General features: G+C 43.9%; 1 protein-coding gene across 2 annotated transcripts in view; it reads left to right on the forward strand.

Moving 5' to 3' along the window:
* Nucleotides 1–20,254, forward strand: part of LOC147727632 (phospholipid-transporting ATPase ABCA1-like) — a 2,839,360-nt gene that overhangs the window by 169,120 nt on the left and 2,649,986 nt on the right. For both annotated transcript variants that reach the window (XM_086961649.1, XM_086961650.1), the window contains exon 3: nt 4,739–4,832. In XM_086961649.1, coding sequence (XP_086817775.1) covers nt 4,739–4,832 — 94 coding nt within the window. The remainder of the gene's footprint in view (nt 1–4,738; nt 4,833–20,254) is intronic.

Below are 20,254 nucleotides of genomic sequence, written 5' to 3' on the forward strand. Positions count from 1 at the left end.
ACTCAGTGCACTGCAACCCATGGACCTTTACTGATTGTTTTTTTGTGCTGTGTAGAGGTTGTGCAGCAATGTCACCTCAAGCAGTGTGGGAGACCTGGGACATTGTTGAGGGCGATGATGCAGGTCTAACACACCCCACTGCATCTGCATCAGGAATATCTTGAAGGGACACAATCCTAGAATTTTTCTTCACATGAGCGGGCTCAGCTGTAGTGCCCCAACCTCAGTGCACTAATACTCACGGACACTTCTGTTTGCATATTGGACTTGCTCTGGCTACCTCCATGTTGCTCAGCAGTTGACCCTGTTATGCTGGTTTTATCTGTTTCCGTCCTGATGGTGTTCACTGTTCAAGTTGTTGCCAGCACCAAAAACTCTGTGTGGGCTGACTTACACTCACCTCGCACACATCCAGCACAGGCGTCACTGTACATGTGGCCCTGCCAACAAAGGTGCGGGGCGCAGATGCCCATGGCCAGTTCAACATATTATTTGCATGTGTCCCTGTGGTCTTGTATGCATGAAGGCCCTGGGCCCTACAACATTGCATTGTGCTCTGTACAGTGGGTGCAGACATGTCACCGCAGGCAGGGGATTGGAGTTTGGACATGTAGCTTTGTCGTCATCCACTCAGCTCATAATGGGAGTGGCCTGGGCCATCGTACACAGAGCCAACGTGGGTGTGTGACTGCTATTTGCCTGCCCCTGGGTGTGGTTCTGTACTGTGAATGTGCATCTGCATGTGTGTTTTTGGCAGTGTGGGTCTCCTTTGTGGGGTTTAGGTGGGCCCTGAAGGATAAAAGACACCAACGTATGTGATCTAGTTCGCCTTCCATGGGTTCTGACCCCACCCACACCTGTTCGGCCACCTCCTTTTGGCATGCTGACATCTGGCAATGGGGTGCCATGTGTGGGTGGGTGAAGTGTTGTGCGCCAGCTGTTCTTGCGGGTGCTTCCTGCTGTGTGGTCTGTTGAAGGGTCTGTGTTCTCCTCTAAGTAGTTTGGCTGCCCGAGTCCTGGTGGTGGGTTGCGTGAGATGTCCATGGACTGTTGTAAGGCGTCAGTGTTGATTTTAACAATGAAATTTGATGCGCTATCTGGAGACTATCGCATGATACCACCGTGTTGAAAATGCTTGGTTAACATGGTTTAATTTTCCCACGATAGACTGTGATATTGGGAGTTGCGTTAAGTAACTTTTGCGATGGTTATCACGCATTTCTGAGAATATGCCCCACAGTGTGATAGTAGGCAATTAATTATTTCACAGTGGTTCCTTTTCTCTCATCCTCATATGAGAGCACTTTGAGATACATCTGTTTTGGGTGTGCGCTGCACAAACCTCAATGATGGTAGTGTTGTTCTAACTATAGTCACGCCCTAGCCCACCTATGGAGGCAAAAGACAGATGGTTTTCCTCTTGATTCACTAGTAGCATCGTTGTAAGGGCAGTGTTGGTGGGGACATGAATGTTAATAAGTTTGTGATTGCAATCTGTCACTTCTACTAATTTGACATTCGATGCAATTGCATCTTTTAAAATGTTAAACAGAAATGCATAAAGTGAAATGTGTAGCAAAGAGCACATTATACAGAAATATAATGTTTGGAATTTTGATGAGTCTTTGTTACACATGTAATGGAATCTCTGAGCCCAACAAAAGCAGACATCTCCACCAGATCTTCACCTCCCAAAGCCCTAAAAGTCAAGCAGGAGGCAGGAACCCTCGGAAATGGAAAAACAACTTGTTTTGACATTCTCTTTAAAACCATTTTTGTCATAGTTTATTTTTAAAACCACTGAAGTGCTTCAGACAGGACATGGGGCTGGCCCATCTCAAGCAAAAATGCCGGTCCCTAGCCGTAGTGATACTGGGCACACCCTGCCATCCAACTGGGAAAATGCCTGATACCTCGGAGCGCCTGCTCAGGCTTAAGCCCAGCAATAGTTCACTACCTAACTCATTTTGCATGCAAGGTTATTGCTCTAAGGGATTAAGGTAAAGGGCTGGGAGTTACAACTGTCAATGTTACAACTGTCGCTATCTGGGAAACAAAAAATCATTCCAATATGTGAGGCTCCAAAAAATTCAATATTGCCCACTGTCACAGAACAGGGTAGAAAAATGTTACTAATTGCCACAATATTTGTCAGAAAACATAAGTGGGATGTTAGAGGTCTTTCAATAGACTGGCTTCCTCTAATATGAGAAATCTTCAAACCAGGTTTCGTTTGTGTACTCCAGCATTTTACTGCTACTACGTTTACTGTTTTGCAATCTTGCACAATTCTAATGCATGTACTTGTAATCTTGGCCCAAAAGAATATTGTTGGACCTGGTGTGCCTGGTGTGGTTTCGACTCACTTTTTGCCTTCTGACCTCCTGTTTTGCTAACTTCAATTTTTTCTTGCTTTAGGATTCTGGGCACTTTACCACTGCTAACCAGTGCTAAAGTGCATAGGCTCTGTACTAAAAATATGGTAACATTGGCTTATCCACAATAGGCATATTTTTGATTACGTAATAGTCCCACGTAAGGTGCACTATATGTGCCCAGGGCCTGTAAAGTGAATGCTACTAGCTGGTCTACAGCAATGATTGTGCCACCCACTCCGCATCCCTTTAAACATGGCTCAGGCCTGCTACCGCAGAGCCTATGTGTGCAGTTTTATACTGCTATTTCGACCTGGCAAGTTAACCTTCTTGTCAGGCCCAAACCTTCCTTTTTATTACAAATATGTCACCCCTAAGGTATGCTCTAGGCAGCCCTATGGGAAGAGTGCAGCGTATTTAAAATGTAGGACATGAACATTTGAGTTATACATGTACTAGTAGTCAAAAAATGCTAAATTAGTTTTTCACTACTGCAATACCTTTCTCTCCCATAGGTTAACATTGGGATTGCCTTAAAACATAGTTACATGTAATTTCCAATAGGGAAAAGGTAGAGATTGGAGTTTGGTGTCTCTGGACTCACAATTCTAAATCACAACTTATGGTGAAGTCGAATCTTAAATTGTAAGCCATAAAATGACACTTTTAGAAAGTTTGCTTTTTTTACTGTAACCATGTTGTGCCTCTGCCTGTCTCTGAATACATGTCTGGGTTGAGTGACAACTGGCCTTTGTCCATTTTCTCTAGGCAGTCACGCAAAGGGAGCTGGGGTGTGACATTTGAATCCTGATGGCCCATCACCAGGCTGATGGGCCTTCGTGAGGTAGGTTTGGAGGGTGGAACTGGTACTTGCACTTGTGCCTCTCCCTAAACAAAGAGCTGCCTACCCCCTACCCCTGTAGTGATTCTGGAACCAGGTTAGGGAAGGCAGGGGTCTTTGAAGTCCCCCTAATGTCGAAGGCACATTTGGGTATAAGTACTGGATCCCTAAAATCACCAAAGCAGAACTTTGCTAATCCAAGAACTTGCTGCCTGGAAGAAGGGCTGCTATGCTGCATGTAGGACTGCCCCTTTGCTACCTGCATTGGTTGTTTTGGCCTTCTGCCTACTGATTGCTGTGCTGTAGGAGGGACTGCCACTTTTCTACCTGCTCTCATGTGTTTGCCTGCTCCCTGCTGCTTCTTGCCTGGGAGTGAGAAGGACTAGACCTGTTCTGTACATCCTTGAACCCAAGTGCCTCCTGTTCGCTAATGTCTCAGGGTCATAAAAGTCTTCTTGCAACTCTGGTGGTGTTCTAGACTCTGCCATCTGTATGTCCTACCCTTGCTTGCGGTGTCCCCTCCAGTCCTGGCCCTCAGAAGTGGGTTCTGCAGCTATTTTCTGCAAGAAATGATGCAGTGACCCCTTTGCACAGATTGGAACTGATCCAGTGCCCTCTGGCACCAACACAGTGCCGCTTAGACAACAACATAATTCCAAACTGCGAGGTTCGACAACAACGCAGTACTTGTCCTAAGACACAGCTGCAAGGGTCAACTTCGTTACATCGACCTGACTGCGTGAATCGGAATCTTTTAGAGGTATTGACTTCTAATCACTGCTTTGAGATTTAATTTATGGAAACTAGTATCATGACTTCTACTTATAGGATTCTTGTCATGTTGGTCTTTGTTCAATCTAATAAATATTGTCTGTTTTTCTAAACTGATGTTGAGTCTTTTTTTGATATTTTCACCCTGTTACTGTAAGTTAAGTGCTGCACAAATACTTAACACATTGCCTCTTAAGTTAAGCCTGACTGCTCTGTGCCAAGCTTATAGAGAAGGAGCACAGGTTAATTTAGGTAGTATATCTGACTTACGCTGACTAGGATTGTGGCTCCTGCTTGGACTGGGTTTATACTCTGCCAACCAGAATCCTCAATTTCTAACAAAGATGAATTGCACTTTCTTTTTATATGCCAATTTTTATTTTAACCTGAGAAAATGTTGACTTAAATCTTTAGTAATAAAGTCTAGAGCCCTGATTTAGAAGGAAGGCTGTCAGCATTATTAAATGTTGCTGATTTGTGGAGGGATTAGATTTAAAAAACAGAAGACATTGTTAACACGTACACAGTGGCACATATGTCCTGCTCAGTTCTGAAAAATAAAATCTGTCTTTGTGTATAATTAAGTGGGCTATATCTCCTCCAAAGAGAGGTTAGACATTGGCTTGAATATATGTGTCCATAGAAATTGCTGTATAAGTTTATCTTTCTAAAATGCTTACGTTAGCGACAGTCTATCATTTGAGGTACTCTAACGTGCACTTTTAATCTATACATAATTTATGTTTTACAGATTCGATTATTGGTGGAGTTGTTGTGGCCTCTTTTTCTGTTTTTCATACTTGTCTGGGTTCGATCAACAAATCCACCGGTCAATCAAGAACAATGTAAGTTCCTCAAAGTTCCTTAAAGCCTTTTGCATTGTTTACAGAAAAAGTGTTAATACATAGATCAGTGTATGGATACATTAATTTGTAATTTCCAATAACATATTCAGTGAAAAGAAAGAGAAAAGAATGAATAAAGTAAATCAGCACCTACTGATCATCAACAGTATAGTCATACCTAAACAATGCTGTCCACATTGTGATAGTGAATAAATAAAAACAATAATCTGAAATAATGAAATAAAAAATGTCTGATGAAGGAAAACAGGTTCTTGATATGATGTAAAAACGTGTTAGTCATGTTTGCCGTTAACTAAAACTGCAAACTAAATCCTGACTGCCATCCACCTAGACACCCATATTTCTTTAAAACTCACCAATACACTCACATAATAACATCTTTTACCTTCACATACATTAAGATATATTCGAACCAAGAAAACAAAAGTTGATTTTCCTTGAAATAGTATAGATTCTGATGTACTAAAAACTTTACGAAATTAATATCTTTCTTCAGAATATATTTTGGACATATATACATTTAAATATTTGATTGTTTTTGTTTCCTCTTTACCAAGACAAGCCGGTTCTCTGGTTTGATGTCTGTGCACTGCTCCCCCACCAAATTTTATCAAACGCCTAAATCTGAGAAATTAAGTTTAATCTTTGAAGTTGGGTTAGAGTAAGTTATGATGGGACGCATGAGGATAGTTGGGCATAACTATTAAAAATGTATTTACAAAATACAATTTTTTTTATATGAGACATATCCAATTCCCAGGATTTCGCTCTTACTTTTTTATTTTAAACACCCCAGAGCTGGGATGTATTCCAGCCAATTTCTGCCCAAGGACCCATGTCACATTTTTAATAATTTCAAGAAATATATCCAGTGTAGAGAACACTTGACCTGCAGGGGAGTCAAATATTCCTCCTTGGTTACCCTTTTCAACATTATCATAATTAAAGATGATGGTCTCCACTGCAAAAATGTGTTGAGAAGCCTGCAAAACACCCATATCTCATAGATTTAGACTTAAATGTGGCCCACTGAATTCAGTGGGGGCATCTTCAACTGCAGAGGCCAGTGTTACGCATATTTTTCTTACCGGCCCAATGTCAAACTATTTATAGTTGCATATATTTCAGATACATTCAACAGTTTATTGGGTAACTAGTGAATAACCATACACTCCTCCCCTTCAGCAAAAAGAGTGTCACAGATGTAATTCAAGGGCAAAAATGATTCCAACACTATTGGCATCTTAACAATCAAAGCCGGCCCATTGTGAACAAATACAAATATTTGGGATGCTGGCCAGATGACAAGGGAGGTCATCTAATACATTTAAATTAATTAAAATTAAAACTAGCCTCGTCGTCATGCACCTTTCAAACAAATCACAAGAATGCAAAAAAAAAAAATATTTTGAATGCTGTTTAAAATACTTTCTGCCTAACTAGTGCCAACATTGTCATACCGGTCAGAGGCCTTCCTGGGAACACTACGGGCCTTTTAAACAACTCACAGAGTGCAGTTTTCAGAACTCTATTTAAATTACTGTGTAATACCTTGCCAGCTCACATCAGGATGGAATTTGCATTTAGGGCCCAACTGATCATACAGAAGACCTGTATAATAAAATATCTGCACTCTACAAGGATAGCATTGCATGGGTCACTGAAAAATCTTATTTAGCTTGAAATTTCGAGCCCCCAACAGCGCACGCCATTCAAATGTTTGGACACACGCCATCTTTGAAGCACTGTGGCAAACAGGCTCCGCAGAGCTGTGGAAGTTAAAACTACTGCACCCACTGTCCAAACAGCTCTGAACAAAATCCTTTGATTCTGATTACAAGGCATTTGCCAAAAGAGAACACGCTCACCTGGTCCTCATCGGTTATGATAGAAAAGGTCCCTAAAAATAGATCATGGAACCATTTTCACCCTATTACAAAACAAAATACCTGCTGCTCCGGGTGGGTTCCTTTTTGTCACTAGACTTATCTCCTCCATGAACAGCGCAAATTGAGTCTAAAACATGCCGATTATGTGGACTATTTCAGGAATCAATAAACCACCTGCTCTGCATATGCCTCAGCCTCCTCCTTTAAGATCGCAGAAGACTTCATTGGCACCTGTGGACTGATGAGGTGTTATGGACATTACCATCTGAAGTCAGCCACTTATTGAATAATGTGTAGCCTCAAGTGACTACCAAATGTATAAAATTATCAGGTATTACAGACAAACAACTAAGAAATAATCCAGAATCACAAAAAGAAGTAGCGGCTTAATCTCAAACCTCCTTAGTACTAAAGATAACTCCTACATAGGCGAGAAACATGTGAGATATTTCCTATTTCTACTCAGAGTACCAATTTTTATTAATGCAGCGTGGACAGAAATAGCAAGCTTTTACATGTTCCAATCGTGAAGATTGTTACTACTTGTAGTTTAATATCACACAGCCGTAATTTTACCCAATGACCACTTTATTAGGTCCTAAGCTGCTTATCAAAATGCATTTTAAATTATTAACAGTACCACCATTGATTGAAACTGTATGAAGGTGTCTGGTTTTCCTGACTAACTGTCTACATCGCTGTAAATATCATTATCATTATTTTAGTTTTACCTTGTATTCGCACACTTTGAGAGACATGACTGTCTAAATAAAGTACTTGAATTTGAATTTGATGATCATATTCTTCAAGTGCCCATTGTTTACATGTTCTGCACCACATCATAGCTCAAGTAATAGTCCAGAGAAGAAAAATGTCAGCTTACCATGATGAAGCACACTTTGATTGATATCTTGTATTGGTCCTAGATACATCAATCATTAAAAATATGGACCATTTTGAGTAGGGTGCAATACCGTCAGGACTACTACGATTATGCAGCAGAGAAAGACCAAATATTGTTGCAGGACTGACTAAATTATGTGGCCAGAAAAGGCTAATTATAAGGCATATTAAAATACATTTTCCGAAAGTATTACTTTATTATTTTTACACATACTAACACTGATAAAACAAAGCTTTCACCTCCTTAGTACTAGTTTAATACCAAAATACAGTAATGATCAACGTAAAAGGTATCCGTTAACCTTTGTGAAGGACCTTCCACTACGTGGCAACACGAGTTGCTGCAATTTTATTAACTTTTAAACTGTTTGATCTGAAAACAAAAATGTTGTTAGTTATAATCTGCAGAATATGCACCAAATGATGGATTATGTGGGAAATGAAGCAAATAAATAATTATGCAGAAAATGTTGCAGTTACAAAATCACTTAATGCCTGTAGCTTTGAGTGTAATTTTTTTATAGAGAAAGAATATATTTAGGGCCATATGTAGGTAATTGCCAAATACCGAATTCTTAATACCGAATTTTATCGATTCGGTATTAAGAATTTATTATTTGTGATGTAGGTAAATATTCGGTAAAAAATACTGAATCGTTAATATTCCTTATTACAGATTCGGTAATACCTATTCGTAATAAGGAATACCTACCCATTCATTCCTATGGGTTTGGAGGCCCATAGGAATGAATGTGAAGACATTCGGTATTACCGATTTGGTATTACCGAATCGGTAATACCTGGAGGTATTTCAAGGGTGCCAGGGTGTCCAAAGGACACCTTGTTGCACCCCTGAAATGTGCATGTGTGCACATGTGACACACTTGCATGCCATAATGGTGAAATTTACTGAATTTCACCCTTACCGACCGGTATTTGGGACACCTACATCGGGCCCATAGTCTCTTAATTGACCTCCTTACACCATAAAGCAGAAGTCTGCAATTTGTGGGGCGAGACGCCCAGGGGGGCAGTGGAGTGCTGGGAATGAGGTTGCACATTTCCAGGCCTCAAATTCTTCCTGGAATCCAAAACATGTGCTCTTCCTTTTGGAAAAAGACAACTTTTCGGGACGCTTCATACTGATCATTAATGTGCTTCAGCTGAAGGTAATTGAGACTCCTGTGCTGTGAAAAGAAGAGGCCGGGCAGGCAGGTACAACAATCCTTTGTCCCAGAGTGCCTGTTTGCCTGAATGAAAATCAAATTTGTGAGTTAATCTGCACATTTAAAGGGTGCTTGGGAGCGGTTCTAGCCTTAATTGCTCGAATCATTCCCAGTATTGTGATGGCTTTGTTTTTTTTGAGTGGTATTACGAAGAGTTAACAACTGGGTTGTGAAGTGCATGCTTTTAATTGTATTTACAGAGCACATAGTACCCCTAAGAAGGTGTTGAAGAAACAGCTATGCCAAAAAAATTTTTTTTTTTAAATTGCATTACTTATGGTCAGGTATTACTAAAATTTACATTTTGGAAGCTCCATTTTGTCCTAAAACTATTTGCACATTTTATAACAGTCTATCTTATGTGTGTAATGCAAGTATAAAATAATGACTTATACATTTACTATGCTTGCTGTCACAGGCTGTGATGTTGTAGCACTAAAATTACACAAGTCACTGTTCTCCACTGCACCAACCAAATTTAATTCTGTGGCTCTCTGGTTGCACACAAATCTCGGCAGAGCATTAACTAATAGAGGTTTCATAATGTACTACAGTGCATTTCCCACTGAGTAACAATCTTTTTAAAATATAGTTTTCATATCAGCTACCCATTAATTTATATGCACCTACCTGATGGTGAAAGACCTAAAAAAGTAACAAAATATTTTGGGGCTTATTTTTAAGATGCATGTGCCACCGAAGCATAATTTTCTCGAAACTCCAGCGGCACAAGCATCTTAAAAATCAGCCCCCCAAAAGTTATATGTTGATTCAGCACATGACAAGCCGTAAATTGCTTCTCACCTTAAGTATCTGGTTCTGCGTACAGATGTTTGAATACAGCCGGGGGGTTGAAGGATGCTCCTTACCTACTACATTTAAGGCACAAGTGTAATCAACAAAGCAGGATTTCACTTCGTTTTGTGCAGTGATTATCTACCAACAAAGAAAGTGCATTGTCTGTCCAAAATGAAAATTTTTCTTAAAATCCTGTTTGCGTAAAGGGCATTCGTTTTTAACATAGGCCCAATTCTCATCACTGCCCAAAAGGTTTCTTGCAAGTAATTGTTCCCTCTGCATCTATCATCGAAATGAGCTGAAAGCTATTCGCCTATCAAATGAACAATGCAAAGAAAAGACATTTTGTTGAGTCCAGTACAAGAACATTAACAGTAACATTGTTGGAACAGAGATATGCATTTTTGACTACGGTCTGTTGCTGCCAGTGAAGGACGACGTGGGATTCGTGCGCTTTGTTAGCGCTTGTGACTCTGTGTGGGGCGAGCTGAGGGGAAAGGACTTGGACTGCACCAGACGCCGAGGGACTGCGAAGACCAGCAGGCTCTCTGCTCCCCAGCTGCTGCCTCTTCCCTCGGCGTTCCCGCCCCCCCGCCTGGACATCATAAAAACTTATCGCGGCCCCCGCTCCGTGGGAGCCGCTCACGGTCTGTTGCTGCCAGGGAAGGACGACGTGGGATTCGTGCGCTTTGTTAGCGCTTGTGACTCTGTGTGGGGCGAGCTGAGGGGAAAGGACTTGGACTGCACCAGACGCCGAGGGACTGCAAGGACCAGCAGGCTCTCTGCTCCCCAGCTGCTGCCTCTTCCCTCGGCGTTCCCGCCCCCCCGCCTGGACATCATAAAAACTTATCGCGGCCCACCCTCCGCGGGGGCCGCTCACGGTCTGTTGCTGCCAGGGAAGAACGACGTGGGATTCGTGCGCTTTGTTAGCGCTTGTGACTCTGTGTGGGGCGAGCTGAGGGGAAAGGACTTGGACTGCACCAGACGCCGAGGGACTGCGAGGACCAGCAGGCTCTCTGCTCCCCAGCTGCTGCCTCTTCCCTCGGCGTTCCCGCCCCCCCACCTGGACATCATAAAAACTTATCGCGGCCCCCGCTCCGCGGGAGCCGCTCACGGTCTGTTGCTGACAGGGAAGGACGACGTGGGATTTGTGCGCTTTGTTAGCGCTTGTGACTCTGTGTGGGGTGAGCTGAGGGGAAAGGACATGGACTGCACCAGACGCCGAGGGACTGCGAGGACCAGCAGGCTCTCTGCTCCCCAGCTGCTGTCTCTTCCCTCAGCGTTCCCGCCCCCCCACCTGGACAACATAAAAACTTATCGCGGCCCCCGCTCCGCGGGAGCCGCTCACGGTCTGTTGCTGCCAGGGAAGGACGACGTGGGATTCGTGTGCTTTGTTAGCGCTTGTGACTCTGTGTGGGGCGAGCTGAGGGGAAAGGACTTGGACTGCACCAGACGCCGAGGGACTGAGAGGACCAGCAGGCTCTCTGCTCCCCAGCTGCTGCCTCTTCCCTCAGCGTTCCCGCCCCCCCGCCTGGACAACATAAAAACTTATCGCGGCCCCCGCACCGCGGGAGCCGCTCACGGTCTGTTGCTGCCAGGGAAGGACGACGTGGGATTCGTGCGCTTTGTTAGCGCTTGTGACTCTGTGTGGGGCGAGCTGAGGGGAAAGGACTTGGACTGCACCAGACACTGAGGGACTGCGAGGACCAGCAGGCTCTCTGCTCCCCAGCTGCTGCCTCTTCCCTCGGCGTTCCCGCCCCCCCCCCGCCTGCAGTGTTTAAATCTCGCTCCTAATCCCGCGACGCGGGACGCGCGCGGGACATAGCCCGGGGCGAAGCCCGGGTAAAGGGCGGGCCCTCTAAGGCCCTCAAAGGCCGGATAAGGACGGGACGGGCCACCCCCTTTGGCTGCCACACTGAAGGCCTACTATATAGAAGGTAAAGACCCCCTTTAATCGTTCAGTCTCCATATTTGTGGACATTTTCATATATCACCGCCCTATATCCCTTTACCACCATGACCTCCAAGGGGGACCATCCTTCCAGCGTAGCAGGTATTGGGCAAACGTTCTACCTGTTAGACGAGTTAAACCTCCTATGTAAAACCAAATATGCTATATTGGAAACTCCCCCTCCGCCCAAAAGTGTTAGTACACTTCCAGACAAGGCTACACTTTTAGATCCCCCCATATTATTTAACAAATCCTGCAGCCCGAACACACAAAGTATTGAACTCCCTCAGGTCCCATCTGCGAAAAGGAAATATAACGATGTCAATCAAGGTGGAAACAACCCCAAAACCCAAAAATTTTTCCTAAGTCCATCCACCGCTAATTCCCCAATGATCCCACCGATTGCTGAGTTTCCAGAGGCCATAACACCCCCTCCCCACTTGCACATACTACCCCTTATCGAACAAATGGTTAGCACCTTAATAGCTCTGTTGTTAGAAAAAATTAACATATTAGGGGATAGGCTTTCTGGAATAGAGAAAGCCATCAAGTCAAACTCGCTGGCTGACAAATGCGGTGACACATCCAATCGGCCTAAGTCACCTCCTATCCACCTAGGCTCTAAACCACTTGTGCAGGATAAAAGGCGGCAAACACAACCTGCTGGCCCTAGTGCTTCAGGGCAAAAAACAGCTAAATACCCCACTAAAGTTTCCCTTCCCCAGCCGACCGCACCTAGAGTAGGTCACAATAAAGCTAATTCTATTAATTTACCACCGGAAGCGGCCCCATACGTGTGCATCCTTGCGGGTGTACCTGCTCTTCCACTTGGAAAAACTGAGAGACAACATGACTTAGTTAATAAAACCAAATTCTGGCTGTCAAAAAATAGGCCATTGCCTCGTAATCTATACGAAGCAATAAGGAGCGTCAGAAGGGTGGGTTGGTTGGCTCTCTTCCCAAAGATGTTGCGGGGGACCTGGTACTTGTGAGATTTAGAGAACAAAATATTGTCCCTTACTTGAAAACTTGACTCAAGTAAGAGACAGCCCAATATCTATATGGGATTTACATGACTTCTACCCCATAATCCTGTGTTTTCCTCCCCTCCCGAAATCATACCCCATGTGGCAGGATCCATTAAATGCATCATGATTTTTTGGGAAACATCTGGACATGTAACAATGACCAACCACGAACCCCTACGACTAACCACGAACTCCTCTGATACTGTTTTAACCTTGGAGTGGAAAATAATTTTTACTATTGGGACCCTACCTCACTGTATCTTGGTCTCTTAAAATGTTTTTATTATTATCTGGATTGTAAATTGTATTTATTATGAACTTTTATGGTTTTGTATCTCAAAAACCAAATAAAGTATATTTGATTGATTTGATTGACTACAGACAGATAATCAGCATTATAGTTATAAATGCATTTCAACTATATGAATAAGTTAAGCAGATATGGCAAAGTAGTATCAAAAATAGAAAGAAAGAGATGAGGGAGAAGAGCCAGGGGGATAAAGGGAGAAAATAAAGAACAAGGCTTAGAAATAAAGATATAAAAGTGAAAAAACACTACAGCAGTTAGAAGATGAATGAAATAGGTAAATATCATAAGTGAAACAGGTTATACGATCAACGTTTAAGAAGGCGGAGAAAAATCGATTTCCATAGCAGTTTGTGACAAATAGTTACTAAGTGGCATCCATAGCTGATGGCGCTTAAAGGAGATGCTCAACGAATCCAGGGGCATATTATCAAGGACAGGCAATACATTATCGCCGATAATATGCTCTATGAATTCCAATCGAAGCCCATGTTAGATGTGAACACATCTAACATGGGCTTCAATTGGAATTCATAGAGCATATTATCAAGGCCATTATCGCCGCTTTATCAGCAGTTTCCTGCCGATAAAAGCGGCGATAATGTATCGCCTGTCCTTGATAATATGCCCCAATGTTTGTAACTATCAGGTCTAGGATGATGACATACTGAATTCCACCCCCTGTTAGAGTAATGTTCTCTGAGGTAATAACAGAAATTGCTATAGAAAGCAACAGATCAACCAATTTCTCAAGGAGTTTGTGTGAACTCCAAATTCAATGCAAGCCACTCAAAAACAGTAAATCATATGGCATAGGTAAGGAAATCTGGGAATTAGCTCCAATCCAAGACCATAATGAGAAACAAAAGCAATGTTTATGTAATGTTTGGTTTCTTTCACCTTTCCAGGATACAGAAATGATGTAATGTTTCAGAATGCTATTGAATAAAGATGAAAGAAAGGAGGGAGAAAGGTATTTGTTGTGCGCAATGTACTCCTACAGTTAGGGAAATATTATCAGGAAAGTATAGTCTAACACAACACATCTCCCATGGAAACTGTGGTTGAACAGTGCCACTGCAAGTGACCATTGCAGTGCCAGCTCGTTAAGGAAATTAAGCATTAAGCGATCCCTCCTGTTGACTTCTTTTTTAAGTTTAGAATGCTTTGGTACAGCAGTTAGACAAAATATATAAGCACTTCAATTCAAGCAGAATTAATGGACAAATGAAAACAAAACAGTCGATGGCTCCATTAACCAAAAGTGAGCAAAAGGAAAATCTGAATATAAAGCCAACACAGGTTAACCATGTATAAACGGATGGATTAAAACTAGATAGTCTGAAATGAAAAAAAATAAGCATTTTACCAAAGCAATTGCATTTTAGATTTTCTTAAGAAGAAAAAAGAGAGAAAAAGGGAGAAGGGTGGGTTAGCATCTTGAAGGCGACTCTAGCTTTGATGGGGAGCCAGTGGAGTGTCCACAGGTGCTGGGAGATGTGGCAGTGTCTTGGTAGGCTGAGGACCAGTCTTGCGGTGGCGTTTTGGATGTTTAGTAGCTTGCGGGTGAGGTTTTTGTTTATTCCGGCATAGAGTGCATCGCTGTAGTCGAGCCTGCTGGTGACCAAGGCGTGAGTGACGGTCTTTCTGTGTTTCAGGGGTATCCATTTGAAGGTCTTACATAGAAGGCAATGGGTGTGGAAGCAGGAGGACGAGATGAAGTCCACTTTGAGCTCTGAGCCCAGGATGATTCCCAGGCTGTGTGCATGGTCTGTAGGGGTGGTGGGCTTCCTAGGGCGAGGGGCCACCAGGTGTTGGTCCAGGCATCAAGGTTTGGGCCCATGATGAGTACTTCCATTTTGTTGGTGTTTAGTTGTAGGCAGCTGTTGTGTCTGGTGGTGTTGGGTTCGTTGCATAGGAAGAGGATGAGATGGATGTCGTCTGCGTATGACACAATGTTGAGTCCGTAGGTCCTGACGTAGCAGGCGAGCGGAGCCATGTAGACGTTGAAGAGCGTAGGGCTGAGGGAGGACCCCTGGGGGACACCCCAGGTGGTAGGTGTAGGGTCCGAGAGGAAAGGGGGGAGTCTGACCCGCTGCGTTCTACCAGAAAAGAAGGAGTGGATCCAGTAGAGGGCCTTGTCTTGGATCGCTGCGTTCTGGAGTCTGCGTATTAGGGTGTGGTGAGAGACTGTGTCTAACACCGCTGAGATGTCTAGATGGATGAGGTCTGCTGTTTCTTCTTTGTCCAGTAAGATGCAGATGTCGTCTGTTGTGGCGAGGTTAGCGGTTTCCATACTGTGTTTTTTTCTGAAGCCGGATGGGGAGGAGTCGAGGGTGTTATGCTCTTCGATGAATGTGAAGAGTTGGCTGTTGATGGCTTTCTCGATTACTTTCGCTGGGAACGGGAGCAGGGAGATGGGTCTGTAGTTTTTGAGGTCGTGGGGTCCGCCGAGGGTTTCTTCAGTAGGGGGTTGATCTCATCATGTTTCGAGTCATCGGGGAATGAGTCGGTTGCCAGGGAGCAGTGGAGGGTGTGGCATAGCATGGGTGCAATGGTGTTGGTGGCTCTGTTGAAAATGTGGTGGGGGCAGGGGTCCTTGGAGGCCCCGGAGTGGATTGATTTAATTGTCTTTAGAGTGTCTTTGGTGGTGAGGGCTGTCCAGTTCTCGATCGCTGGCTTCAGGGTGTCGGGGTGGTTGGTGAGGGCTCAGTATGTTGGTTGTCTTCCTCGAAGTTGTCGTAGATGCTCTTGATTTTGCGGTGGAAAAAGGTGATGAGTTTGTCGCAGAGGTCTTGTGAGGGAAGGATGTCGGTGGACTCGCTGGTGGGTTGGGCGAACTCCTTGATGATGTTGAAGAGTTCTTTGCTGTCGTGTGCATGAGTGGAGATTCTGTCTTCCATAGCTATTTTTCTCGTTTTTGTGATGAGTTGGTGGTGGGCGTTGGTGGCGGCTCTAAAGTTGTTGTGGCCTTCTGTGGATTTGGTGTTCCTCCAGGCCTTTTCGAGGTGGCAGCAAGTGCGTCTGGACTCTTGAAGTTTGGTGGTGAACCATCTAGATTTCTTGGCGTGGATGTTGTTGTTTTCCTTGAGGGGGCTATAGTTTGGCGCTGTCGGAGATCCACCTGTGCAGGGTTCGGGCTGCGGTGTTGGGGTGGTGGGGCGTCGATTTCCATGATGGTTGGGGTGGATTTGCTGAGTGATGAGGTTAGCTGGTCATGGGTGATTCTGGTCCAGTTTCTTCGTGGGATCAGGTGCTGGTGTCTGTGGATGGTGGGTATTCTGAAGGTGAAGTGGACGCATCAAGGTCAGTCCATGGGAGTTTGGTGGTGTGGCTGAAGGTAATGGAGTTTCCTGTTGAGAAGAGGGGGTCGAGGGTGTTTCCTGCTGGGTGCGTGGGTTCTGTCACGATCTGGGGGAGTCCAATGTTGTGGAGGTTGTCCAGGAGGGATGTGGTGCTGGGGTCCAATTGGTTGTTGAGGTGGAAGTTGAGGTCTCCCAGTAGGGTGAAGTTGGTGGACGCGATGGCATGCGGGGAGATGATGTCCGTGATGGAGTTGGCGAAAAGTCAGCGAGGTCCAGGGGGTCGGTAGATGAGGGTTCCTCGGAGGGTGGAGGTAGGGCTGGCCAATATCTTGAAGTGAAGGCATTCCATCAGGTCTGTGGGCTCATCGAGGAGTGTGCTCAGGCAGAGGGTGGATTTGTGCACAATGGCGTTTCCTCCTCCCAGGTGGGTGAGACGGTCCTTCCTGGAGATCTTGTATCCTTTGGGAGTGGCGATGGTGATGTCCGGTCCCGAGGTGGAGTTGGCCCAGGTTTCGGTAAAGAATGCTACGTCCAGGGTGGTGCTGTAGAGGAGGTCCCAGATTTCGGTGGCGTATTTGTGGATGGATCAGACTTTGAGGAGGATGCATTGCAGGGTCTTCCATTGGGTTGTGTTCTTGCAGGCGGGTTGCACATGGTCGTTGGTCTTGGCGGTGCTGCAGGTATGCCTGCAGCAGTGACAGCTGAAGGGTCGTCGGTGTCGGCTGGTGATGCTAGCTTACAGTTGTTGTTGCAGTCTGGGTTGAGAGCGTTAAGCGCCGCTGTGTCCTAGCGTTGGTTTCACCAACCAGTAAAAGAAATTTTTGTGGAATCTTTCCAATTCGTGGTGATAATCTGTAGAGCTAGCTCTATGAACAAGTCTATGAGCTTTCCTACCATACCCTGGGATTGCCATATAAAAGTGGAACATCTTAATGTAATGGTGTTTTCATACAGCGCGGCTATCACTCCGAGGAGCATCTTGGCGCTTAGGAATGGGCCCTCGCTGGAAGGGAGGTGGTTACTGCAGGATGGTATGGAAGGGGATCAAATTAGCGTTTTGCATAGAGTGGCGGAGCCCTGTAGATTCAAGTTTTTAGTGCCTTCCTAAACAGGGACTCTGTTGTAATTTGGTGTAATTTTGGGGGGAGTTTGTTCCAGGCCTTTGAGCCTAAAACCATCAGCGATTTTCTTCCCTTTGTTTCCAATCTGAAGGCAGCAATTTTCAGCAGATTGGCGTTTGTTGATCTCAAGCTATGGGAGGGGACATAGCGCTTGAAACCCAGTTGGAGGTATTGGGGGCCCCGAGAATGGAAAGCCCTGAAAGTAATGATAAGGACTTTAAACAAAATGCTTTTGTGGAATGATAACCAGTGTAGTATATCAAGTGCCGCTGTTGCGGATGATCTCCTGGGCCATTTCAGTACCAGCCGTGCAGCTGCATGCTGAACCATCTGGAGCTTGTGAGAGAACTCTGTTATTTAGTTTCAAGTGTTTATTGTACCAAATTGGAGTTTGCAAAAACATATCTATGCATGAGTTAGAAGAGACTATTAGAGATTTACCAACAGCTATAGAGTGGATAAGTATTGGAGAGAAAAGGCTTTAGGGGTTGAGAGAGAAGAACCGCCTTGTTCAATGAAAATTGTGTACATTGAGCCTGTTCCAGTTGGCCCCAAGTAGTCAATTCTTCTTGAGGAGTTATCAAAAAGGAGGTGTAAATTTGTTTCAATGTAAAGGCAGAATGATATCTTCTAGGATTCGGAAAATTGACCCCTCCACTTTCTATTGATTGTTGCAGATGACCTAATAATATTCTAGGCTTGCGATTGTTCCATGAGAATTCGGTGAGAGAGCGATTAATAGTTTTGAAGAAAGAGAGTAGGATGGATATTGTTAACATGGATAAATAAAGTGTGACTATCGGTAGCAACATCATCTTAATTGTTGCCAGTCTACCCACCAGGACAAAAATAACGAGGACCAACCCTCCATCAAAGCAGATTTTAGTGAAGATTTAATTATGATTAATTTGAGTAGTTTCTTTAATGTTATTTGTATATAAAATACCTAAACATTTTATACTTTTTGAATTCCATGTAAACCTTGTGTCTTTCAACATATCTGGAAGGCAGTATTTCTTTAGAGGTAGGACCTCTGATTTATCTATATTAAGTTGATACCCAGAAACTATGGAGAGAACAATTCCAGAACAGATTTGATTAGGTTATTAAGGTACAACAAAATATCATCTGCATAATCAGTGAATTTAATGTTTATGGGCCAGATGTAGGTAATATACATTTACTGATTCTAACATACTGAATTTTACCGATTTGGTATTTTAGAATCGGTAAATGGTATGAAGCAAAAAATTCGGTAAATGTTACCAAATCGGTAAGATTCGGTATTTAAGAATCGGTATTTACCGATTCGGTAATTCCCATTCATTCCTATGGGCCTGGAGGCCCATAGGAATGAATGGGAAGCCATTCACTATTACTGATTTGGTAAATACCGAATCGGTAATAGGGGGCATATATTCAAGGGTGGCAGGGTGTCACATTGACACCCTGCTGCACCCCTGAATAGTGCATGAGTGTACATGTGGCACACATACATGCCCTAAGGGCATGTATGTCTGCCACATGGCACTTCAAATAAAATTCAAAAGTGAATTTTTAAAAGAATTCGGTAATTACCACCAACTTGAAGTTGGTGGTAATTAACAAATTCTTACAGCACATAAGCACCGAATCGGTATTTATCGAATCGTCACCTACATTGGAAGGGGCTAAATACCGGTCAGTAACAGCTAGCCCTGGGCAAAGCACTACGCTACGCTCGCGGAGTTTGCGAAGTTTGTGCAACTTCGCACTACGCAAGCTGCACGTAGCACAGTGCGAACACGCGTAGTGCAGCCTAGCGTAGTGCAGCACTCATTTTTTGCTTGTACGCGGTCCTGAACGTCATGTTCGCGACCGCGGAAAGCAAAATGACATCCAGGCGAGATTCTCAACGCGGGGAGGCAAGGTTTCTCATAGTGAGTGGTTGCTCATGCTCGCGACCGCTCTCAATGAGAAACTACCAGTTCGCGTTGAGAAAGCTGCAGCTAGAGTAATAATCTACTCGAGCAGCAGAAAACTACAGCTCACACTGTGCAAGATGACGTTTTCAATGATTGCACAGTGCCGTATGCTTGTCCGCACTGTGCAATCATTGAAAACACATCTTGCACAGTGCGAACATGCTACTACGCAGCTCGCGTAGTGCTACGTGAAGTTCGCGTAGTGCGAACTGCACTTCGCGTAACTTCGCGTAGCGCTGCTTCACGAACTACGCCCAATCTTAGTAACAGCCAAAATTCGGTAATTTACCGAATTTCGACCGTTACCGACCGGTATTGGGCTACCTACATCTGGCCCTATATCTTTAAATTGGAAACTTGTGAATTGTGAAGAATGGAATTTTTTTTCCAGAAAAGGTTCTAGGGATTATATAAATAATAGTGGGGATAAGGACAACCTTGTCTATTCCTCTTATGGAGGGAAAAGTAACCAGATTGTTGACAATGAATCCAAATAGATGTGGAATGATCTGAATATAATAACTTAATATATTGAAAGATATGGAGACTAAAGCTGTGCCATTTCAATCCTCTGAAAATGAACTCCCAGTTCACATGATAAAATGCCTTTTCTGCATCTAGCGTTATGGCTGCAGGGCAGGGGAATTCAATTTGGAGTCCAAATGAATTATGTTAAGGAAAGTTCTAGAGTTGTGTGTGATGGAGAAACCCTTTACTAACCCCCGAGTGATGTATATCAACTAAGTCTGGGACAACTTGGTTGATACGGAGTGCCAATAGTTTAGCAAAAATCTTACAGTCCATATTAATGATTTAAATAGGTCTGTAATTACTGCACTGAGAGGGATCCTTGCCTTTCTTAGGGATCAAACAAAGCATGGATTGAGTGAAAGATGCATGTGTCCTTCC

This window comes from Lissotriton vulgaris, chromosome 3_1, assembly GCF_964263255.1.
Source record: "Lissotriton vulgaris chromosome 3_1, aLisVul1.2, whole genome shotgun sequence".
NCBI classification, from domain to species: Eukaryota; Metazoa; Chordata; class Amphibia; order Caudata; family Salamandridae; genus Lissotriton; species Lissotriton vulgaris.